At 36.4% G+C, this 26,783-nt stretch overlaps 1 protein-coding gene across 4 annotated transcripts in view; it reads right to left on the reverse strand.

Annotated features, from left to right (window-relative positions):
• The window catches only part of SCML2 (Scm polycomb group protein like 2), a 95,397-nt gene that overhangs the window by 13,697 nt on the left and 54,917 nt on the right, over nucleotides 1-26,783 (reverse strand). For 3 of the 4 annotated variants that reach the window (XM_064573833.1, XM_045875461.3, XM_045875476.2), the window contains exons 8-11: nucleotides 8,120-8,328; nucleotides 3,710-3,833; nucleotides 1,505-1,708; nucleotides 609-791 (exon numbers count right to left, since the gene is read on the reverse strand). In XM_064573833.1, the coding sequence (XP_064429903.1) occupies nucleotides 609-791; nucleotides 1,505-1,708; nucleotides 3,710-3,833; nucleotides 8,120-8,328 (720 nt within the window). The remainder of the gene's footprint in view (nucleotides 1-608; nucleotides 792-1,504; nucleotides 1,709-3,709; nucleotides 3,834-8,119; nucleotides 8,329-26,783) is intronic. The other variant, XM_045875468.3, reaches the window with a different exon arrangement.

The raw sequence follows: 26,783 nt of genomic DNA on the forward strand, positions 1-26,783 counted from the left end.
GACACCAAAAGTACAAGAAACAAAAGATAAAATAGGTAAATTGGACTTCACTGCAATTAAAAACTTTTGTGCTTCAAAGGACACCATCAGGAAAGTGAAAAGACAACCTACAGAATGGAGGAAAATATACACAAAGGATATTTCTGATATGGAACTTGTATCCAGAATACACAAAGAACTCTTTATATTAACAAATATAAATATAATATATGAGGAACAAATATATTTCATTTCTATGTAATAAAAAGACGAAGAACCCAATTAAAAATAGACAAAGGATTTAGATAGACATTTCTCCAAAGAACATCTACAAATAGCCAATAAGCACATGAAAAGATGCTCAACAACCTCAGCCATTAGGGAAATGCACATCAAACCACGGGATACTTTCAGGTTTTGATTCTCAAGTTCATTATGAATATAAGAAATTACTTGCCCACTTTGAATGAACAAAAACAACTATATACTATACATGTCTAATTAGTTCACGGTGGCTAAAATGTTTACTTTGAGGAGAACATGAGGAAAAACTAAATTACACAAGATTCTCGCGTTAATTATAAAATATAAAATAGAAGCACAGTACAAAATTTTACATTTTCTCTCACCTGATTTATTTTTATCATGCTCTGCAGGATTAGGAGTAGTACCTCTGTAAGAGCTAAAAGGCTGGCTACTCAGAAGGTTATCACACTGCAAGCTATGGCACAAGGTCTCAAGAAAGCGAAGAGCAAATGATGCACTATTCACTGGAGGGAGCTGGACGGAGTGAGTTTCCCCATCAAAGGAAGCTATTGGGGGGAAAAGAGATGTCAGAGTTAGCTCATAGAAAGATAAAACTGCAACATCAGAAAAAGCCATCAATTTAGGAAATGTATTATAAATCTAAGTCGTAGTTTTTGTAATTTATAAAGGAATAGTCTTAAATTATAGAGGCCCCTCTCAAACACAACAGACTACATTGGTGAAGGCGTTCTCATTTGCTAAGTGTCCGCAAGGCAGACAACAACAAGGGCAGCAGCAGCAACCCAGCAACCTCTACCACTTCCTGCTGCTGCGAGCACTCTGTGGGTATCAACATAGTAACTGATCAATCATGACAGCCAGTTGGATCTTATCTCATTAGCAGTGCTTGAGTCACATTTTCATTTAGAGCTTCCTACAGATCAGTCTGTTTTCTAAAAACATTAAAATATATTATCAACCAAGGTATTTTGTCTATAGTGAGCTTAATACGGCATGTAAAAAAATCTTTTACCTCAATTTATAGTATGGCTCTGACCATTGTCTATTTTGAACGTAAAGTTAAACTTTCCCACAGTTAAAAATCTATAAATAGGTATTATTATAAATATTCTATTATATCAATGTAAGTATGTCAATATTATAAGTAGTTAATAGAGTATAAATATTATAAAATAACCTATATATTATAAAATCCTGGCCGTTTTAAAATAAAATCAAATTTGTAAGAAGAGCTGAATAAAGGGTTAGTTGCGCATACCAGTTATCACTTCTCCTCCACGGTGATCTGGCTTAAGAAATCCAAAAACAGTCTTACTTTGAATGGCACAATCCACACAGGCCTGCACGGTCCTCCGGAGCACCACATTCACGGGGCCCGGGCCAAAGTGGTCAGGCAGCTGCTGGATTTTCTTCTGATCCAGGTGAGGGCCACAGTTTCCATGTTTGTTTACATAGACACAGACTAGAGGAAACGTGTGTATATAAATACAACAATCAGATTGCTTAAAAGCAACATAAACATTACATAACTAATTACGATATCCCACTAGCCACACTTTACTCAGAGACCCAAATATAGTTAATATCAACAATCATTTCTGCTACCTAAAAATATGTATGCGAATATATTTTCACATTTGTATAAAGACCTTAAATCTAGAAACAATCCAAATGCCTAGTCAACTTTCTAGAATTTTGCCTATAATAATTATAATAAAAACTATCCAACTTTTAATAGCATCACAAAACAATTCTTCACACATTCCCACATCATGTAAAATGGTATAAAGATAAATATTTTCACCTTTTAATTGTACACACAGTATAAGAATTTTCTTTCAAAACTGATCATGTGAATACACTTCTTGGACTGAATTTATTTTAAATCACCAACACTGTACCTTCATTGTATTTTCTAAAGTAACCAAGTAATTTAAGATACATGCCACACAATAAGTTCTAATGACCTAATTTTTTTTCATTAACTTAAGGAAAATAAAAATGTTCTTTATATACATGCCAAGGTTCACTGAAGAAAATTAAAAAATAACGCTTTCCTTAGTATAATAAAAGCATATGACTTAGAAGCAAATCATCTATAATCACACAAATGTCGTGTTTCCGTAATATTTCTTCAGAGAATCAATAAATATAAATCAACATACAATGTAACAATATGAGAGTACATTACCAAGCATAAAATATACTGTCCCCCTAAATCAAGAAGCACGTTATTTTTATCCATTACCTAATTTATATTGCCAAATTTTACATATACATGGTCTATATTCAGTACAATAAAAACCCATTAATCTCACTTTCACTATGTTGAAAAACGTAATTCAACCTTGTGGCAATAGCCAAAGGAAGGATGGACTCTCACAGAAATGAAACAGCTATTAAAAACTTAACCGGGGGGTGCCTGGGTGGCCATAGTCAGTTGGGCATCCGACTCCTGGTTTCGGCTCAGGTTGTGATCTTGGGATCGTGAGTTGGGCTCCACACTAAGCGCAGAGTCTGCTTGAGAATCTCTCTCCCTCTCCCTCTGCCCCTCCTGCTCATGCTCTCTCTCTCTCTCTCTCTCAAATAAGTAATAAATCTTTTAAAAAAAAGAAAATCCATGGTGCTGATGGGATGGACAAAGTCCTACTGAACACAAGTGAAGCTAAACAAAGATTTCAATGTTTTATCTCCTTTGCGTTATACTTATTTAGCTAGTCTCTCCTGCCAACAGACTAAAAATCAGAAATAATAAACTGACAAAATGAAGTATGTTACAATAATCCTTTAAGTGATTTCTATTTCAAAAAAAAAATTTATTTTTAATCAGGATAGGGAAATTGGGAAGAAAAGTCTAAGGAACAGAAGAGTATAAGAAAGACAAAACTAGGAGAAAAAGCAATGGTACATGCTTTAAAAAATAGGAAGGCAACAAGAAAACATAGAAGAGATGACAAATAAAAGGGAGATTTGTTCAGTCTAGGTTTGTGTCATTTCATACTCTTCACATAACAGAGAATAATTTAAAGTCGCCATGCCCCTTGACAGGAAAGGATCTTTCAAGATTTTAAAAGACATTTTAAAAAGCTTTGAAGTAGCTTTAAAAGTACATACAAGACAAAAAGACATTGTGAAATAAGATAAAGGGAAAACAAAATAGATTTGACAATGGTGTAAATTTTGTAAATCTTACTAAGCTGGATAAAATACTTTAAGAGTAGTGAATTTTCAAGTGACTTGTATATTTAAACAGTTTTTCCATAACATCAAAATGAACAACCAGAATTTCAAAATACTTTAATATGAAAAATGCTAAGAAAAAACCAAAAACGTGTCTTATCATCTTTTTTCCTCTTATTTTATTGCTCAAATTTCAAAGACACTAAAATAACACAGAGTAAAAGATTAGTAATTTTATACCCTAATACCCTATACTATACCCTAATACCCTATACTAATTTACCTGTTGACATCACTATTTTAGATGTGCCAGGAGCAGCATCCTTATCATATGAAGCACGACGGTCTCTAGCCAAAGATTTTATAGAAGCTGAAGATGTAGAACACAAAACAGGAAAATATTTTTCCTGTAAAAAAAAAAAAAAAGCACAAGTATATATTACACATTTTTAAAAATTCTTAGATAAGGAGGTCAGAAAATTATCGGTCAGTGGTCACAAATGATCAGCTGTCAGAAGTCCTTGGAGTTGGAAGCCCCTGTGTGTGTCACAAATTACAGTACTTTACAAACTGCGCTCCTCAGAGGGGTCCATGAGCTGGTCAGGTGGGAGAAAAAGAGACCAAGAGTATGGGATTCCCAGCATTACCCCTCCTCCAACTGGTCACACCTTAGCCGAATGGCTCACTCTGTAAAACTTGTTTTTATTTTCTGAGGTTCCCTGCATGGCAAGTTTTCTTCACACTGCTAAAGTAAAGTCTGCAAATCCAATCCAGCAACACATCAAATGGGGGTGGGGAACCTCAACAAGGCAGAGGATGGACTTTGCCTTTACAAAGCAGTCACTCATCTGGCTTTTACTACATCTGGCCTGCATTTCTCCATATTATATACAATTTTGACAAAATTACATGTGCTTTGCTAAAGCCCATATAAAATTATGCCTACTGTATATAAGAACCAAATGTCTTCCGGGCATTGTTAAGTATCACTAGTGTTTTATTATTTTATATCAATTCTTGGAATTTTCTTGGAGCTACCTTCAAACACAGCTCTCCAAAGTCAGAGAAGGGGGTCTTGTACTTAGAAAAGGTAATAATAGAGGATATTTTAAAAGCAGGGACAAAGGAGGATAAAATAGGATAACATTCATTGTTGTATTTCCTTATTTGTTTAAATTAATGACTGTCACTTGGGTTCACTGTATTCTAGTAAATCATGTTATTTTTTAAGTACTGAATTATAATTATTATGTTGATATATTCTCATTCTTTCAGTATTTTAAAAATCGGAAATCTGAATCCTTTGACTTAAAACATACCAAGATAGTATGCTTGTATTAACACTGTAAATTGAATAAAGGTACATTTATTTGAAAAATATGCTTCTATACCTCTAGAATCCTTAATGGGGGGGGCATATGTGGACAGTTGACTCTAAGAATAATTCGTACTCTAGTTCAAAGACTTCCTAAATAATTAAACTATGGGGGCGCCTGGGTGGCTCAGTCGGGTAAGCGTCTACCTTTGGCTCAGGTCATGATCCCGGGGTCCTGGGATCAAGCCCTGTGTCAGGCTCCCTGCTTCTCCCTCTCCCTCTGCTCTTCCCCCCTCCATGCCCCCTCTGCTCCTGCTCACTCTCTCTCTCATATAAATAAAATCTTAAAAAAAATAATTAAACTATGGTGTGACAGTACTGAAAAAGGGATATAGGTAATTGCATGAGAATCTTCATCTTTTCATGATGAAATAATAAAGCTAATAAGATGGTGAATTAAAATTCTTCCTTTGAGGGGTGCCTGGGTGGCTCGGTCGTTGAGCGTCTGCCTTCGGCTCAGGTCATGATCCTAGGGTCCTGGGATCGAGCCCCGCATTGGGCTCCCTGCTCGGCGGGAAGCCTGCTTCTCCCTCTCCCACTCCCCCTGCTTGTGTTCCCTCTCTCGCTGTGTCTCTGTCAAATAAATAAATAAAATCTTAAAAAAAAAAAAAATTCTTCCTTTGAAACAAAAAATAGTTTATTATCCAAAAAAAATTATAGAACCTGTCCCTTGCCCCACCCTACCACCTTATAAACAATATTTTCAAAAACACCTTTTTAAAATTGTCAAATTAGCACTGGAATTATTTGAAAATAAAGGAGTGAAGAGAAACTTTATGCAGTTATATCTTCATCATTATGCCAACTAATCACAAAGACTTTTTTCAGCAGCTGGAAAATACACATTAAAAATATGCATCAGGGGCACCTGGGTGGCAGAGTCAGTTGAGCCTCTGACTCTTGGCTTCAGCTCAGGTTGTGAGCTCAGGGTCATGAGATCAAGCCCCAAGTCCTGCTCCATGCTCAGCGCAGAGTCTGCTTAGGACTCTGTCCTTCTCCCTCTGCCCCTCCCCACTGTGCTCTCTCTCCCTCTCAAAGAAATAAACCTTAAAAAAAAAAAAAAAATGCATCAATGACATCCTTGATACATTCTAGTTTTCAAAATGCTTATTTAAAATAAAGCACTATTTCCTCTTAAATATCACAACTTTCCTTAATTTTATGCAATTTATTTTGAATTTGAAAATTTTAATCTAATGATTTATATTAGAATAACCTGCTTATTTGATTTTTTCAATGTTTATGATTTTATATTTGAAATATATTCACTGTTATTGACTTAATTTTTATTTAAAATTTTTGAATGCTTTTTGAAATAAAAATACCAACATTAATTTAAGCATTTTAAAATCAGGGGCACCTGGGTGGCTCAGTCAGTGAGCGTCTGCCTTCGGCTCGGGTCATGATCCCGGAGTCCTGGGATCAAGCCCCACATCGGGCTCCCTGTTCGGCGGGGAGCCTGCTTCTCCTTCTCCCTCTGCCGCACCCTCTGCCACTTCCCCTGCTTGTGCTTTCTTGCTCTCTGTCTCAAATATTTGAGAGAGAGACATAGCGAGAGAGGGAACACAAGCAGGGGGGAGTGGGAGACGTTCAACGACTGAGCCACCCAGGCACCCCAATAAATAAGATCTTTTAAAAGAAAAAAAAAAAGAATAAATAAATAAAAAATAAAATCAAAACGGCATTGTCATTTTGCTCCATACTGTAAACATTAGTTGAAACAAAACAGAAATGTTATATATATTGATATCAGATGGCTGCACTCAGAAATGTTTATTACGGCTAAAATTTAATTTAGTTCTAAGAAGATCTAAGAAGATTCTATGTCTTTATGTTAAGAATAAATCTCTTGTGGGGTCCCTGGGTGGTACAGTCGGTTAAGCATCTGACTCTTGGTTTCAGCTCAGGTCATGATCTCAGGGTTGGGCTCCAAGCTCAGTGAGGAGTCTGCTGAAGTTTCCTCTCTCCCTCCGCCCCTCCCCCTGCTTGCTCAGTTTCTCTCTCTCTTTCTCTGCCTCTAAAATAAATAAATAAATCTCAAAATATATATCTTTAAAAAAAAAAAAGAAAGAATACATCTCTTGTAGAACAGATATATTTGGGTCTTTTTAAAATCCATTTTTATAATCTCTGTCTTTTAATTGGAAAATTTAGTCCACCAACTTTTAAAGTAATTACTAATATATTTGGGTCTGGGTATACCCTTTATTATTTCTTTTCTATTTGTCTCCTCTGTGTTTTATTCCTCTATTCCTCCTTTCCTTTTTTTTTTTTTTTTTTGTTTTCAATTACTTGTTGAATATTCTTTAGAATTCCATTTTAGTTTTCCTACTGGCTTTTTAGCTATACTTCTCTGCATTTGTGTTTTTACAATATGCCCTGGGGATTATACTGTATAACCCACATAGTTAATATTGTACTACTTAACATAAAATGTTGAAATCTTGCAATGACAGAAATCCATATCCCCTACTCAAAGCCTTTATACTCTGTTATAATGTATTACATCATGTTATGTATTGATGTTGTGTAATGATGTATTACATCATGCCATATATATTACATTACCCCACAAGACCATATTATAATTATTGCTTTAGTCACATTATTATAAAGAAATTAAGAAGAAAAAAAGCAAAAAACAAATCATTCACATTTACCCAGAGATAAACTTCCTTCAGCATTTCTTACAGTGCTTATCTGCCAGTGTGGAATTCTCTAAGTATGCTTTTATCTGAAAAAGTCCTTAGTTCACCCTCACCCTTGAAGAGTATTTTTGCCAGATATAGAATTTTGTGTAACACGCCTACCTCCTGTGCGTACTGCCCCCAACCACAGTGTGTCTGCTTCCATTCAAGCTCCAGTATCTTCAAGTAGTTGTTTTTTCTATTATTTCCAGGTTTTAAAGTTGTTTTCTTTGGGGGAGTCAGTTAGGTAGCCTAGCATCATTGAATTTACCCTTTGATTCCCCTTTCCACCCGCTTTATTGAGGTATAATTTATGTACAGTAAAACTCACTTCACATTCATTTCTAAAATGTACTGACTTTTAAATAAATTGGCCTGAACATAAATATACCCAAACAGTATGTCCAATGTGGTTTTGAAAAAGTTGAACACTATTCAAAGTTTTAAGTTTACCCAAGAAAAGAAATACCAATCTTGATAGCTAGCTATGTGGACTTTAAAAGGCTTTATATATGCTCTTTGTACAGTACATTCCTAAAGGGCCTCATCATACTTAGTAAATCCTAAACTCTATGTTATAAATAAGGCATTGCAGAGACCTCTAATACAAATTAGGAGGAGATTAACTAACCTTTTTTGGGCCTTTTTTCCTTGGTGTAATATTTTTAACAGCACTTCCCTTCTTAGGGACTGAAGTCTGTGCAGGTGGTTTAGTGCGACCTGATTTCCTGATCTGCTGTGTTGGTAATATTACAGCAGTTTTCTGTGGAGACTGCATTGAACGTTGAGTTGCTTTGGAAAGAGAAGACTGTGTTTTTGCTATATTCTTTGTAACAGGCACTGAGGGAAAAAAAAACACAACACAAAAATAAAACTGAAGTAAATGACACTGGTATTCTCTTCTTAGGACTCTAAAGAAATTTAACTCAACCGTTAAAAATATTCCAAAGGTTATTAATTAAAAACCACTTAAAATAAAAGTACCATTTAAAATGAAGTTTCAGAGGGCACCTGAGTGGTTCAGTCAGTTAAGTGTCTGACTCTTGATTTCAGCTCAGATCATGATCTGAGGGGTCATGAGATCAAGCCCCACATTGAGCTCCATGCTCAGCAAGAGTCTGCTTGAGATTCTCTCTCCCTCTGCCCCTCCCCCCACTCACACATGTGTGCCCTCTCCCTCTCCCACTAAATAAATAAAATCTAAATACATACATACATACATACATACATACATACATAAAATGAAGTTTTAGGTATTTAAGATTTCAGATTATCAGCAAGTAGTCGAATTCTCCAGAAAAAAATAGAGGTTTTTATAAGACAAACCAGTAACTTCAAACTTAGCATAGTGAAAATTTCTAGCAATTTACTTTTTGTCTGCTTCTCCTATTTTTAGTTCTTAGCACAGAAAAGAGTTTTCCCTTCAGAAAATACCATGCCAAAATATCTAACCATGCCATATGCAGGAATCCCTTTACCCATCAATATAGAAAAACACAGCAAAACAGCTATCAACTCCTAGTTCATCTTTCAGAGGCCAGAGGAATTCCCTGCACTTGATTTTTAATGGCTCAAGCACATTACGTTACTATATGTATGTCTAGTAATAAAGCTTCATATACTACAATACAGACTCTACATTAACATTGTCATGGAAGGACCATTATCACACCCAAGTAAGCCCTATCCAGACAGTTTGAGCATGTCAAATGAAGTTACCTGCCAGGTTACTTTTGTCTATGTTCACAGTCAAGTAAAAAGAGATGTTTTTAGTATTAATCTCTTAATAATTTTATTACAAAAACATGAATTTGACATAATAAGAAGTACTAATTTCAAAAATTCTTTACAGGAAGAGCTGTGTAAGTAAAACATTTATACATTTATGCAAAACTCAACTGCTTTTATTTTGAGGGCTTCATTTTACAACTTGAAACTAATCTATCACTTTGTTCCTCCCATACTCCAGGACTATGTATAAATCTGACCTTCGACGGAGAATACCACATCTTCCCTGTAGCCTTTTTATCTACCTTCTGTCACTTGCCAAACCAAAAGGAGGGAACGGCTGCCAGGGCAAAGGGAAGACCACTTAACTGCCACCATCACTTCCCCTGCTTATTTACAGTAATTCATGTACTTACCCCAGTCTCCTTACCTCTTTACCATCATCTACCTCATACTCCACACTCACTTCTGCTTTCTTCAGTAACTCCAGTGACCTAATTCACACTATTTCTTCTTACACAGTCTCCCTGTCATCATCTTCAGTAATTTAAACATCATAATCTGATGCTTCATCATCCTGACCTCATCACCAAGAGTTCAGCCCCTCCCTAAAATGGTTATACTTAGCTATTTCTGGAATTCTTCTATCTCCAAGACAACCACTGTGCCACCTTTACCTCCAATTTTCTTACCTGTCATCTTTGCTTCATACAAACTGACCATGCTTTTTATGCTCATTATGAGCTCTAGCCACAAACCCTCTCTATTTTCATTCAATCTATTAACTTTCTTCTGGCTTTGCTTTACTCCTTATCAACCTCCTATCCACTTCTACCAATACCCCTCTAACTAGTATCCCTTACTTTATCACCCCTTGATCTTTGATCATGTCTAGCCTGTTGGCTCCCATCTTTGAGGCACTCTATCATTTGCTTTCTTGGTCTTGAGCTACAGAACAAGGGTCAGCAATCTTTTTCTATAAGGGCCAGAGAGTAAGTATTTCAGGCTTGGAAGCCCACATATAGTCTCCAACACACATTCTTCTTTGTTTGCTTGGTTTTCTTAAATCGTTTATGAATATAAAAACCATTCTTGGGCGCCTGGGTGGCTCAGTTGGTTAAGCGACTGCCTTCGGCTCAGGTCATGATCCTGGAGTCCCGGGATCGAGTCCCACATCGGGCTCCCTGCTCAGCAGGGGGTCTGCTTCTCCCTCTGACCCTCCTCCCTCTCATGTTCTCTGTCTCTCATTCTCTCTCTCGCAAATAAATAAAATCTTAAAAAAAACAAAAAAACAAAAAAACATTCTTACCTCACAGGCTACATGGGCTGGATGTGGCTGGCCCTTGGATTGTAGTTTGCAACTCTTGCTTTGGAACATTAGAATATTATTGATTGCTATAAAATCCACACTAACCTCAATTGGGGTGTCACCGCTGCAACTCACTAATTTCCAAGTATGTTACACAGCAGAATGTTTTTCCCTGTTAAAAGTTTCCATCTCCTTCTCACTCTATTCCATTCAGCAAATGATTATGGGAAGATTAAAGGGTATCTTTGGGAGTGACCATAACCATACCATTTCTCCATCTTAAAATGCTGTTAGTTTCATTCATTTTCATCTCTTCCTCTTGCATCAAATGAAAAGTTTTGTCTCTACTCTTCTAAGTCCAATCAATCCCCTTTACTTACGTCCTAATAACTATCTTCTTTGGTTCCTCTGGGACATTATGGTTTCAATGTCCTCCTCTCTCTTCATGGTATTTAGTCACTTGATTCCCAACTCCTTGCTCTCTCTTACAACCCTCATAAACCTTTTATTTTGAAGTTAGCTCTCCTAGTTTCTGGTATACGTTCAAGCCCTTGCATGAATCTCCTTCTATTCACTACCAAAATACCAAGAAGAATCACCTATACTTGATACTTCAATTTCCTTATTATTCTGTGTTTCCTTAGCCCCCTGTAATAAGCTTTTCTTCTTCCAAATATATTTTAAAGAAATTATTTCCCAGGTCAGAATGACACTTTCCTAGTTATAAATCCAAATAAATCCTCACTGTCTTGACTAATCTATTCATCTCCACACTTCTGGTCTCCACCTCTGAATACATGGCATAAAGAAAAGGAAACAGATTGGGCTTTAGACCTGAGTTTAAATTCTTGCGCCAGGTTGGTTTAAGACAGAACCTAGGAGAATAGAAGGTCCTCAAAAAATACTTACTGAATGAACAAAAACTATTTTCAACCTGCAAGCCAATGTTATTCCTCTAAAGCCAGTATATTCTATATATAATATGTAATTAAGTTATAACGAATAGAACAGTAACTTTGTGGAACATGGCAAATGTAATGAAATCATTATTTGATTTAAGAATTTTGGCGTTTTAAAATTTAAAATTTGGCATTTGAAATTAATAAACCGTGGGACACAAACACTTGAGCTACAGCTTCAAATATTCCCCTAAAATGGAATATTGTATGACAATAAGAGCTCCTTAATTCATGGTATATACACATGTATGAGCAAAATAAGAAAAAAGCATTATAAAAAATTTTATGTATGAAAAGAAATTTTCACTTTAGAAAGCAAGCTTTTCTTTTTTTTTTTTAATTTTATTATGTTATGTTAGTCACCATACAATACATCATTAGTTTTTGAGAAAGCAAGCTTTTCAAAGGCAAATACTCAGTTTCATTTACTGCCATATCCCCAGCACCTAGAACAAAATACTTTTTCAACTATTTTAACTAAAGAGGAAAGAGTAATCATCCAATATATTAGACATCAAAATTAACGTATATACATTATACATGTATTTATCTCCATAAAGCAATCATATAACATATACACCATGTTGAAACTCAATATTAAGTATTAATTAAATTATTTCCAATACAAAATAAATTTGTTTAAATGTTAAGGTTCAAATTATATATAGCACTATAACCATGTGTTCATAGTGGCCATGAAGTGAGTAAAAACCTTTTTGAAAAAAGTATGTGAAATATATAGAAGGATATACTAACCATCTTTAATAAAAATTTTTATGTGAATACCTAACACAAAACCTACCTAGTTCTTCAGCTTATCTTCAGATAGAACAGAGAATGTTCAGCTAAGAAAAATATCCAGGAGATGAGAAGTTAGTGAATTGTGGAAATGCAAAAGAAATTAATAAATCTTGGGAAATGATCAGAAGGCAGTAAATAAAGTCAAGAGGAGGCCTGGAAGCCTGGAATGGGGGGAACTGAAGAAAGGAAACAGATGTCAATATTTATTGGCTACCCATTACGTGCTAGGCACTTATATATATCTGCTATCCCATGTAATCCACCCAAACGTCCTATGAGGTAGGTATCATTTCCCCCACTTTGTACATGAGGAGACTTAGGCTCTGTGAGGTTAGATAATTTAGCCAAGATCACCCATTTGGCTAAGAGAGTTTGGTCTCCTAAGTGCATGCTTTTTCTAATATGCTGCCTTGCTTTCTGTCCTCTAGCAAAAAAAGGCTATTAAAATTCACTCCCCTGAGTCAGAGTGCACATGTTTACAAAAAGGGGGTGAGGGGGACAAAAGACAACCTTGTGAATTCCTATGTGATAATTCACTAGAGAGTCTATAGGTGCTCTCTGACTTTGATTTTTTTAAAAAACCAGAAGTAGAGGCATACTTACAAAGACAAAACATTAACAGGTACAGACAAAAACATGCTGGTAAAACTTTTCATGCCTGGGGATTTAACCTTATTTAATATTTATTTCCAAATAGCACTCATTAAATATACATTTCTGCTGACACACGAAGATGCTTTATTATTGAAAGATAGTGTTTGCCTTCTCTGAATTGTGAAAAGACAGCTGCACATACAATTACCACAGAAAAGGAAATACACTTAGAAATGAACAGCAACTTCCTAGTTCCAGCTATTGTTACACATGTGCTGGTTTAGCTTACACATGGCTGACTTGAACCTAAACAAAAACGGATCAGAGATATAAATTAATATGTATCTTGCTTTTGATCTAAAAAGACTTAAGAGGTATGGTTGCTTAGTGTTCTCCAGATTTTCCATCCACCAGTTACTCAATACTTAGTGTGTACTTTTTACCAGCCTAGGCAACTGAGGAAATCCAGAAGAAATAAATATGGTCCCACTCATATAGTTCATGTTTCCCATGAGTATAATTGTGGATCCATAAAATTCCTATTTCCTTAAGTAGAAAGATGATACAGGATTTCCTTCTCCTCAAATAGACTGAATGCTATATGACAAGAAGAGCAGAAATTACTATAAAAACAGATTCCTTGAATTTGAGCCAGAAATAAACAAAATCAAATTCTAAATAGCCAAAAACAGAAAAGTAAGATATGGTCTGGAGAAACCAAAGTCGTAAAAAAGAAAAATCTGTCACTGTAAACATTTGACTTTGGACCTTTTTCGGGGTTAGAAATTCTTTGCAAGTCATCTTCCTTGTTCTTAAAACTACATGTACAATTAAACTATCATTTATACTAAAATCTTTCATACTGCTAACTACAAACCCAAGGAAACAATATAAACCTCAACTGTAAAAAAAAATACAGAGGTATCAATAGAGATAGTTACACTTACACTATCATTATCCAAGGTACTTGAGGCCTGGTATTCACAAAAGCTCAGTTGAGGTGCCCAGTACCTTTATCTGGAATTTTGCTCCCTGACTCACTGAGCTCACAATGCCCTACAAACTGACTGGTCATGGGCCACAGTAAGAGCAAAGGGCGGGGGGGGGGTAAGTCAGCTGCAAACCCCCTGATCTTCCTTCATTCACTCCTGCTGCCATCCCAGGCCATCACCCTGGCCTCCCTGACCGGGGTTTCAGATTCTGCCACATTTATTCTCTCTTCTCTCCCCACCTGTATCACAGGAGCCGCCCATCCCATCCCAGAAGCCCAACCTTGCTTCAGAAACTAAATGTTCATAACAGCCAGAGTCTGCTTTTCCTCTGAAATTTTGAATCCCCAAGGACTCTTCTTGTCACATTAAGAGTTACCTTTCCCTTTCCATAAGCATGCTGAGAGTCTTTTATTTTTTTTTAAACATTTAACATCAAATAGGCTTTTTGTTGTTTGTTTTTTAAAGATTTTATTCATTTATTTCAGAGAGAGAACATGAGTAGGGGGAGGGGAGAGAGACAGAAGGGGAGGGAGAGGGAAAGGGAGAGAGTCCCAAGCAGACTCCATGCCAAACTCAGAGCCCGACATGGGCCTTGATCCCACAACCCTGAGATCATGACCTGAGCAGAAACCAAGAGTCTGATGTTTAATCGACTGAGCCACCCAGGTATCCGTGAACCTCAATTAAGCTAAGAAAAACTCTTAAAGGAAACCACAGGGGGTAGTTACTAGTGGAAAGGAAAACAAGGAAGCATGTTCCTGACAACACAGGAGGCATTTGGAAGCCAGAAGCCAGCTGAGGACTATGAATCTTCTCAGAAGAAGCAGGGTAAAGATCAGATGGACATGGGACTCTGGTACCAACTACTCGTTATACCTATTCCTTTCTCTGCTTCTCATTATCTAGGGCAGGGATGCTGCTTCCAGATTAATTAGGTTCAAATCCAGATTTACCACATAATAACTATGAGACCTTAGGCAAATTCTTTAAATTCAGCATGTGGCACATGGTAAATACATTCAATAAATGTTAACTGTTAATTAGCAGCAGCATCACCACCACCACCAGCCCTGTCGCTATTCTCACTCACCCTTCCCAGGCTCTGCGGGTGCTCCTGGCCCTCTTTTATCAATGGATAGGTTATTGGGGAAACCTTGTTGTCGACGCCTAACAAATGCAAGAAAAAATTTCCTCCAAGGAAGGAACTCCTATTTACCTACATTCTATCTAGCTAATACCTTCACTCCTTCCTTTCACGACCAAACTTCTTGAAAGACTAGCACGTTCACTATTACGGCCATTTTCTTATTTTTCAACCCTCTGCAATTACACTTCCAGACAACTCTTTTTAGGGAATCTCTGGGTGCTAAGGTCACCCACAAACTCCTAACAGCACTAAACACTTTCGATAATGTCTTCTTTTTTAAATTCTTTATTGGCTCTCATACAGCCACTCTCTCCTGGTCTTCCTTCTACTTGTCACTTTTCCTGTGGTGTCCCCCCAGGATTAGCCACCTTCTCCCTACCCCCACCTCAGTTTTGAGTGCTTTAAGTTTACTCCCTTCATTTTAGCTACTGCCTACATATAATAATGATTGCCAAACTGCTTGCTCTTATGTTCTGCTGCCCACTTAAGTATTCATAAGCCACCTCCCACTCATCATAAGCCTCTCTCAAGTTTCAGAGCTGTGTTTTCAATGGCCAACTAGATAATCTAAATAGGCATCTCTTGGGACACCTGGGGGACTCAGTTGGTTAAGCATCTGACTCTTGGTTTCGGTTCAGGTCATGATCTCATGGGTCCTGGGACTGAGTCCTGCATTGAACTCTGCCCTCAGTGGGGAGTCTGCTTCAAGATTCTTTCCCTCTGCCCTTCCCCCAACTCATGGGCGCATGTTCTCCTTCTCTCAAATATATAAATAAACCTTTAAATAGGCATCTCTGACTCAACATGTCCAAAACCAAAATTCATCATGCTTATCCATGATATGCTCTATCTTGAACGACATTACCTTTTACACCCAATTATCAAAAGTCAGAAATCTTGAAGACATCTTCGTACTCTTCCTCCATCCACATGTCTAACCAAGGCTACCTAAGTATTTCCTAGGTGTATTCTTCTTTATGCCCATGAAATGGCTTGGTTCAGATTCTCATGACTTCTCACATAAGCTATAACACTAGCCTCTAAATTGGCATTCCTGGCTGCCCTTTCCAATCCATACTCAATAGCACATAATCATGATCTTTCTAAAATACAAACTATATGTGGGGCACCTGGCTGGCTCAGTCTGAAGAGCATGTGACTCTTGATCTCAGGGTTGTGAGTTTGGGCTCCATGTGGGGCGTAGAGATTACTTAAATAAATAAAAAACTTAAAAAGAAATCCAAACTGTATGTCAGTTTTCCTCTTAAAAATCTTCAGGGACGCCTAAGTAGCTCAGTCAGTTAAGCATCCAACTCTTCGTTTTGGCTCAGGTCATGATCTCATGAGTTATGAGATCGAGCCCCGCATCAGGCTTCACTCTCAGCAGGGAGTCTGCTTGAAAATTCTCTCACTCTACCCCTCCTCCCACTTGCACATGGTCTCTCTCTCTTTCTCTCACTCACTCAAATAAATAAATCTTCAGTGATGCCACAATATCCATAGGCTAAAATCTAAACTCCTTGGCCTGGTGTCCAAGGCCCTCTACATATCTTCACAGCCTCATCTCCTCTATTCTCCAACTATCATTATAGATTCAGCCATAATCATCTGTTTCAGGTACCCTGACTGCCTTTGCAGAAGTTGATCCAAGCCTTCCCTCCCTTGTCAATGGCTTACCTACTATACGTTTGAAACTCTGCTCAATTATCAGCACTGCAAAATTCTAGCACTAAATTCCCAGGCACGCCGTAGGACCTAAGGCTCATAAACTGCACATACTGCATGCATCTCTGGCAGCACAGATATTACAGCATCTTATCTTTACTTACGTATCTATCTGTCCCACCACACTGTGAATTCCTTTAGGGTAAGGAACTATGTAAGTTCGAACCGTTATTATACCTCCAATATCTGGTCTAATGCCTGCCACATAATGGGCATCCAATAAATGTTTGTTAAATGAATAAATGTTTAATATCCAAGTTTTGTCTCTGGTCATATATTCCCATAGAAACAGTGCAAGTAGTTTATGCATTAAATAGCCACCATGGCTTGATCACAACATTTTACAATTTTCTTGGAAAAATATGCTTCACCTCAACAAAGTAGGTTACAGAAGGAACACACCTCAACCTAATAAAGGCCATATATGAAAAACCCACAGCTAACATACACAATGGTGAAAAACTGAGAGCTTTTCCCTAAGATAAGGATGTCCACTCTTACCACTTTTATTCAACATAGTACTGGTAATCCTAGCTACAGCTATCACACAACAACAACAAAAAATAAAAGGCATCCAAATTGGTAAGGAAGTAGTAAAACTTTCACTGTTTGCATATGACATGATAGTATATATAAAAACCCTAAAGACTCCACCAAAATACTACTAGAACTGACAAATGAATGCAGTAAGGTCATAGAATACACAATCAATGTACAGAAATCCATTGCATTTCTATACACTAAAAATGAAGTAGCAAAAAGAGAAATTTAGAAAACAATCCCATTTACAATTGCCCCCAAAATAATAAATTCCTAGGAATAAACTTAGCCAAGGAGGTGAAAAACCTGTACTCTGGAAACTATAAAATACTGATAAAAGAAATTGAAGATGACACAAACAAATAGAAAGACAGTCCATGCTCATGGATTGGGAAAACCAGTATTGTTAAAATATCCATACTACCCAAAGCAATCCACAGATTTAATACAATCCCTATCAAAATACCAACAGCATTTTCTACAAAACTAGACCAAATAATCCTAAAATTTATATGGAACCACAAAAGACCCCGAACAGCCAAAACAATTTTGAAAAAGAAGAACAGGGGCGCCTGGGTGGCTCAGTCGTTAAGCATCTGCCTTCGGCTCTGGTCATGATCCCAGGGTCCTGGGATCAAGCCCCACATCGGGCTCCCTGCTTGGCGGGAAGCCTGCTTCTCCTTCTCCCACTCCCCCTGCTTGTGTTCCTGCTCTCTCTCTGTCAAATAAATAAATAAAATCCTTAAAAAAAAAAAAAAGAAAAAGAACAGAACTAACTGGAAGTATCACAACCACAGATTTCAAGATATACTACAAAGCTGTAGCAATCAAAATAGTATGGTATTGGCAAAAAAATAAACACATAAATCAATGGAACAGAGTAGAGAGCCCAGAAATAAAACCACAATTATGTGGTCAATTAATCTTCAGCAAAGGAGGCAAGAATATGCAATGGGAAAAAGACAGTCTCTTCTACAAATGGTGCTGGGAAAACTGGACAGCTACACGCAAAATAATGAAACTAAAAAAAAAAAAAAGAATGAAACTAGACTGCTTTCTTATACAGTACACAAAAATAAACTCAAAATGGATTAAAGATCTAAATCTGACATTTAAAACCATAAAAATCCCAGAGGAGAGCACAGGCAGTAATTTCTCTGATACTGACCATAGCAAATATTTTTTAGATTTGTCTCCTGAGGCAAGAAAACAAAAGCAAAATTAAACTATTGGGACTATATCAAAATAAAAAGCTTCTACATAACAAAGGAAACAATCAACAAAACGAAAGGCAACTGAATGGGAGAAGATATATGTAAATGACATATCTGGTAAGGGGTTAGTATACAAAATATATAAAGAACTTATACAACTCAACACCCCCAAAAACACAAATAATCCAATTAAAAAATGGGCAGAAGATATGAACAGGCATTTCTCCAAAGAAGACATACAAATGGCCAACAGACACATGAAAAGATGCTCACCATCACTCACTACCAGGGAAATGCAAATCAAAACCACAATGAGATATCACCACACACCTGTCAGAATGGCTAAACACAAAAACACAAGAGACAACAAGTGTTGGTGAGGATATGGAGAAATAAAAACTGCTATGCACTGTTGGTGGTAATGCAAACTGGTACAGCCACTCTGGAAGACAGTATGGTGGTTCCTCAAAAAATTAAAAATATAATTACCATAGGATCCAATAATTCCACTATTGGGCATTTATTCAAAAAATACAAAAACACTAATTCAAAAAAATATATGCACCCTTATGTTTACTGCAGCATTATTTACAATAGCCAAATTATAGAACCAACTCAAGTGTCTACTGATAGATGAATGGATAAAGATGATGTGATACACACACACACACACACACACACATAATGGAATATTACTCAGCCATAAAAAAGAAAGAGATCTTGCCATCTGCGACAACATGGATGGATCTAGAGAGTATAAGGCTAAGTGAAATAAGTCAGTAAGAGAAAGACAAATACCATATGATTTCACACATGTGGAACTTAAGAAACAAAACAAACAAAAAAGAGACAAACCAAAAAACAGACTCTTAACTATAGAGAACAAATTGATGGTTACCAGAGAGGAGATGGGTGGGGGGATGGGTGAAATAGGTGAAGGGGAATAAGAGTTCACTTATGGTGGTGAGTACTGAGTAATGTACAGAATTGTTGAATCACTATATTGTACACCTGAAACTAATATAACATGGTATATGGTATAAAAAAAAGCTTCAAATACTAATCAACTTAAAAATCAACTTCTAGGATACACTCTATGAACCATGAGAGACTACGGACTCTGAGAAACAAACTGAGGGTTCTAGAAGGGAGGCGGGTGGGGGGATGGGTTAGCCTGGTGATGGGTATTAAGGAGGGCACATACTGCATGGAGCACTGGGTGTTATACGCAAACAATGAATCATGGAACACTACATCAAAAACTAATGATGTAATGTATGGTGATTAACATAATAATAATAAAAAAATAAATAAATGAAGGATTTCAAATCAAAATCACAATTTGGGGGCACGTGGGTGGCTCAGTCAGTTAAGTATCTGCCTTCGGCTCAGGTCATGATCCCAAGGTCCTGGGACCAAGCCCTGCATCGGACTCCCTGCTCAGCAGGGAGTCTACTTCTCCCTCTCCCTCTGCCCCTCCCTCTGCCACCTCAGGCTCTCTCTCGCTCTCACTCTCCCTCAAATAAATAAATAAATCTTCAAAAAAATCACAATTTGGTACCACTTTACACCCACTAAGATGCCTATTAAAAAGGAAAATAGTAAGTGCTGACAGAGATATGGAAAAATTGTAACCCCCATACATTGCTGGTGGGAATGTAAACTGATGCAGCTGCTGGGAAACAGTTTGGCAGTACCAGAAAAAGTTAAACATAGAATTAACATATGAACCAGCAATTCCATTCCTAGGTATACACCCCAAATAAATGAAAACAGGGACTCTAACAAGTACATGTACAGGGATGTTCACAGCAGTATTATTCACAGAAGCCAAAGGGTGAAAACAGCCCAAATGTACATCAATGAATAAATGGATAAACAAATGTGTTATACATGCATACAATGGAAATATTTTTCATCCATAAAAGAGAATGAAGTATTGATACCTGAAATGGCATGAATGAATCTTGAAAACATTATACTAAGTGAAAGAAGCCAGACACAAAATCACATACTGTATGATTCAATTTACATGAAATATCTAGAATAGGTAAATCTATAAAACAAAATACAGGTTAGTGGTTACCAGGGGCAACAGGGAAGAGAGAAGGGGAAGCGACTACTCAGTGGGTACAGGGTTTCCTTTTAGGGTGATGAAAATGTTTTGAAATTAGATAAAGGTAGTAGCTGCACAACATTATGCATGTACTAAGTGACCCTAAATTGTGCATTTTAAAATGGTTAATTTTATGTTATGTGAATTTCCCCTCATTTGAAAAAACAACACTGGGGGGGAAAAGGAAATGTGTATACTTCAAATGGGCCAGAGACTTCGCATATATTATTAAAATTTGTGTTTGTAATTTTGTAAAGCAAATATTATCTCCATTTTACATATAAAGAAATAGAGGCTCAGTGCGATAAGTAACATCTTTAAAAAAAAGATTTTATTTATTTATCTGAGAGAGAGAGAGAGAGAGAGAGAGAAAACGCACAAGCAGGGGGAGAGGCAGAGATAGAGCTGAGCAGGGAGCCCGATGTGGGACTTGATCCCAGGACCCCGAGATCATGACCTGAGCCGAAGGCAGACACTTAACCAACTGAGTCACCCAGGCACCCTAAATAAATAAAATCTTAAAAAAATAAAAATAATAAAAAATAAAGAAATGAGATTCAAATTCAGGACTGTCTCACCCAAAAGCCCATGCTCTTTGCTGAAACTGAATACTATTTTTAATTAGTGAGGGGAAATAATGAAAGGACATGTCTTTCAATTAAAATATTTTCTTCTATAAACTTAGCAAAACAAAATGCAGAATTAAATAGTTGGGTAAACATTTCTTCAGGTTCATATTTGAGGGAGCTTATGTATAAACCACAAATAAAAATATCTAAAGTACTACTAAAAACAAATTATCAACATGCCCTTGATAATCCAATGTTTAGGGGCTTTCCTTTTTTTCAATTCTCTTGGCTAAATAAACCCTTAAGAAAAAAAAATTGCATCAAATATTGGAGGAGTACCTTCTTTACTCTAAATTTTCTTGGGAATTTTCTCAAAATCAAACATTTATAATCTGAACACATTTTATGTCTATTATTTACTAGAATAACAGAGTAAGAATACTTAAGTAAATAGGACCAAACCAATACAATTCTGTATACACAGAACAGAATACAACATATGCTTCTGAAGACATCCTCAGCTGGTCTCAATGACTACTGGCAATTAATTAACATTTCTGATTTTTTAATTAAAATATTCTGAGGTTTATATACCGAAATATTAGCAGATGGCAAGAATACAAGCAATTTTTAGATTTTACTCTGATCACTTATCTTTGTTTTCTGAATGTTCTACAGTACCAATTTTGTCATTAAAAATATAAAATGCCCCAACAAAGATAAACCTAGCCACTTTTTTGCATAACAGAACAAGTCATATCCCTAAAGAAAACAATTATTCAACATAAGCATTATAATATTTTATTTTGATAAAAAGCCATACAACTTGTAGAGGCATACAGGAATCCACTAAAAGTAACAGTAGAGACACCCATGCAGGCTCACTGCATACTGGCAGTGATCTTTAGAATCTGCACCTGTCTCCAGCAGTTTCAGAATTAAAGAGTAGATACCCTCAGTAGCACAGGCTGACTCAGCAGAATGTAATTGTAAAAGCATCTCTATTGCCCAGGCAGTTGACCAGCAGAGACACGTGGTCTGTACTTCCATTCATAGTAGCAGGGGTACTCTTGGTCTTGGTCAGACACCTCCCACAGGTATTTGCTTATCACTCTTCCTTTTATCATTACTTAAAGACCTCTAAGATACTTTTTCACTTTTCTCACTTTTCCTACCGTGCCCAAAACAAGTATAAGAGATCTTTTTGAGACCCGCCCCACCATTTCATTTTAAAAGTTTGTTTCACAACTAATCATGACATGGAAAAAGGATGGCAAACACTGGAAAAGTTACAACGGAAAACAAGGTCTCCAATTTTTAGTGGTAGCTGTCCCCAGTTTTTATGGAAATGGCACCTGTCTTCGTATTTTAACCCTTGTTGGACCTATTCTAACTTGAATGTTCTGCCCAGTTCCTTGCTCATTTACTAAAAAGAGATGGTTTGGTTGGCATGGTTGGCGTCCAATAGTGTGAACAAGTCCAGCCCTGTTGCCTTGGCTCCTCCATTGTCCTTCCTGAGTTTCGTTGATGACCCAAGTAGGTTTCCCTCTCAAAACCAAGAGCCACAGTTTTACAATATTAAAAATGCTTTAAACATATAATAAGAGGTAATTCCCACATATAAAAAATAAATAAACCATTTACTCACAAAAGTAGAGATCTCATTTAGAAGAGCTTGCTTTGGGGATCTGACAGAGCATCCCCATTTGGGAAATGCTGCTATGTCTTTTCTAGGAGGTTTTAAAAATTACATCTGGATAACTAAACCAAAACCAATATACTGAAAGGCTTTTGTAGCTTTGATGTGCTCTCATCTCCCCCATTTCACTACAGGGCTTGGAGATCTAAGATAAACAGATTCAAAAAGAGAGAAGAAACTCTTCATACACCTTATAAAATATATCTTAACCTGCATAGAGTATTCGATCTTAAGGTTACTGAAAACTTATAAAAATGCTACTGGGAAAAATATCCCAAATGCAATTAAAAGGTTAAAGGATAGCTCACTAACTTAAACAAAATACAAAAAGCTACTTATCTCCATACCTAAATGACACTGCCTTTTTTCTTGGCATACATGCTAAATTAAAATAAAATCTAGTGGAATTTATAAGGTTTTTCCTAACCTGTTATATAATTATATAAGTATTCAGTCTAGAAAGGAAATCAAAAAAAAAGGCAAGAAGCAGCTAGAAATCACAATTAAAATTTAGAAGGGTTTTAAGAGTGTTCTTTTAACAATACTTGCTGATCACAGATGCTTTGTAAACTGCTCCCTTCAGCTTCATGGGGGGTGCTTCCCATGAAGACCATTATATTTCACAATTGCTACTCCTATCTATCTGCTCACTTCAAAAGAAACCAAGATTTTGGTTACAATGACATTAAAGAAGATGACAATTTCCAAAACCTGTAATATTTTCAGAAGAAAGTTCACATGAAAAGAAGTAACTTCAGCTGTTTTAGGCCAATTCATAACTCCTCTAACAATTCTGAGCTTTTAAAAGCCACTCAATTTTTAAATCATAGCATCTTTTTTCTTACCAAATGACTTCTCTAGAGTGATTTCCATTATGCTGTTAAAAAAAAATCATAGCAGTCACTGCTATAATTGCCACAAAACATATTAAATGTATTGACACAATATTTAATTAGTAAAATGTTATCTGCATTTCTGTATCATAAAAATACTTCTAATAAGTCTCATATAACACTAATGAAAAATCGTGTCATATTCCTCAAGGCTATAGAAAAATATTTGACAATGTTCTTCATCACAAACTGGAGATTTAAATCGTCAATTTTGACTTACAATAGGGTTGTCTCTTTTTATTTTAAACCATTTTTATGCTAGAAATAACTAAAGACTAACTTTTCTCTTGTACCATATAACAGTTTTTAGAAATGACTGATCAAATAATAGTACCAACAATTTCAATAGTTAATATTTAGAACAAAAAAGAATTTTTTTGAGATAACAGAAATGATTGGGATATTTAGTATACAAAAGCTAACAAAGCAGACAGGGAATTTCTTTAACCATACTTCAACTACAATATAAAGAAACTTTTGGGGTAATTCCTACCTTTAGAAATATTCCAGAGAAACAAGTTGTTGCTAGATTTACCATTAAGGTGACTTAGGTTCCACTTGATAGCCTTTCTCCTTTACGAGAAATAAAAGTGCCTTTCTGGAGAAAGCGAGTTAACAACAAAGCCCATGTTGCCAGAGCAAGCCTGGATTTCTAGCAAATGGGGATGAAGCTATTTGCATTTGTTGGTTTAAGGGGAGGAGGCATAGGAGGAGGGACTAAGAAGACTGTTAAAGTAATTCACATATTGTCTATGGGCTGTATGGACAGTGACCATCAGTCACCTACTCAAACTTCCTTCAGTCCTGCCTTCAGAGAAGAACCAAAGGTTACCCTGGGTCAGAGAATCTGGAAAGAAATAAGAAGACATGCAAAATCTAACTGCTAACCCATTGCATCTATAGACAAAGTTATCCCCGTTGGACCACATGTCCTAAAACCAAGACATTTCAAAAGTCTCAAAAGAACTTGTTAAAATATATCACAGAATAGAAACAAGAAAGACGCTCCAGGCTCTGCTTGCAATTATTGCAGTATTTAGCTGAAATACTCAAGACAGAGAAAGGACATTTGTTGGGGTTTTTTTTCCCAAGATACTTCTTTGCATCACAATAGCCGTCTCATTTGCACAAGCAAAACATTTGTTCCAAGCTGTTAGTACGAAAAAGAAAATATCAGCTGTTTTAAATTTCATGGCTTTTGAGTGAATAATTTGGGTGATAGCATTTCTATTTCCTTTATACCAAACAAGAAGAATACTAAATAAACTAAGTATACTAGTCTGTATTTTACCATAAGCTACACTAAGGGCAAAAATCTAAACAAATGCTTAAGTGTTCATTCAGAAGCCTTCTGGTGGGACTGACACACCTTGAACTTTTTACAGCCTTAATTATATGTATCTCTGTTTCTTTTGACCCACTATAACATAAAGGAAAAATGCTGCTTTATGTGGTTTTTACTAAACATACACAGTCCTATAAAAGAGGAAAAAATTGGTAAAGATACGTCCTAAAAACTATAAAATCTTAATTTTAAAACTTAGAGAAAGGTGAAGCCCAAGTTACAGAATCTACCACATACAACTCTATGCACATCTGCACAAAAAGCAAAAGCAGCCATAATTTCTTGTTTCTTAAAAAAAAAAATGAGAATGAGGTGGGGGTGGGGAAGAGAGCACTTGTTTGCTCAATGGAAGCTTTGAAATGCTTCTCAAAAGACTAACTTTGAAACGGTTCAATAGGAAAATGCTACATGGGAAGGGCTTTACAAAATAAGATCACCATATAAAATGACTAGTTATATTTTTTTTAAACGATCAAAAGTTTAGATTTTAAAACCCACACTCCTATTTTCTTACACTCCTAAAATTTTAATCAAAAAATCCCTAAACCATATATATACACACCATGTACACACCACGTACACACACACCCCCCCCCACAAAATAAACCAGCATTCAAAGCAGCAGCTAACAGTGCCCAAGATAATCACATTTAAAATCTGTTCAACACATTTTACTTTAATCTTAAGAAAGTTCCTATTCATACAATTTATGTCTGAATTACCAACAAAGAAAATCTAATATGCCAGTTCTATCAAATATCATCAAAAGTGTTTTACAAAGTTGTGAAAGAAATGCCATGTTACCACTGAGTTCCTCCTAGAAATTAAAGCTTTTTCTGTGAGAGTTGGGGGGGGGGGGCAGGAAACCCAATAGTTAAAGGATTTTATCAAGAAATGAGTTAAGATAGTCACTGATAGGCTATAGTACCACTAGAGAGGAATGCTTCCTGATTCTAGGTTTTCCCCTCCTCCACAGTTCCCTCTGGACCAGAGGAATTCCTCTAAACCCTTGGGATCCTGCAACTTTATACTCAAAGCATCTGGAAGTTTGCTGCCCTCCTTCCTGGTCTGTATGGTCACAACTGCTTAAAAAATTAGGCTATAAGATGACACTTCACACCAGTGTAGGTCATTAATTTATAATCAATAATGCATAAATCTGAAGCTAAGTTAAATAAAACTAATTCACTAATGTTTTAGAAATTATGTAAGTTCAAAGCTTAATATTCATAGTTAACTTTAAAAGTATTTAAGTGCCTCTAAAGCCAGGTAGAATGGTTTACAACGTGGCAATTTATATTTTTAAAAAAACAACTTTGAATTTCCCACAGTATGAGAAAAAAGTTAATATTAGGGCAAATTTTTATAAGAATCCTCTGCTTCTGGGAACGCCTGGGTGGCTCAGTCGGTTAATCGGCTGCCTTTGGATCAGGTCATGATCTCAGGGTCCTGGGATAGAGCCCCACAGGGAGCCCACAGGGAGCCGGCTTCTCTCTCTCCCTCTGCACCCCCCACCCACGCGCTCTCTCAAATAAATAAATAAAATCTTAAAAAAAAAAAAAGAAAGAAAGAATCCTCTGCTTCTGAGTATTTCCAATTTCTCAAGACTAGACACCTACATTTACTGTGTTTATAAATAAAATAGTAACCTATTTGTTTAGAAG

Source organism: Mirounga angustirostris, unplaced genomic scaffold, assembly GCF_029215605.1.
Source record: "Mirounga angustirostris isolate CCGP_5_RB_7025 unplaced genomic scaffold, mMirAng1.0.hap1 SCAF_11, whole genome shotgun sequence".
NCBI classification, from domain to species: Eukaryota; Metazoa; Chordata; class Mammalia; order Carnivora; family Phocidae; genus Mirounga; species Mirounga angustirostris.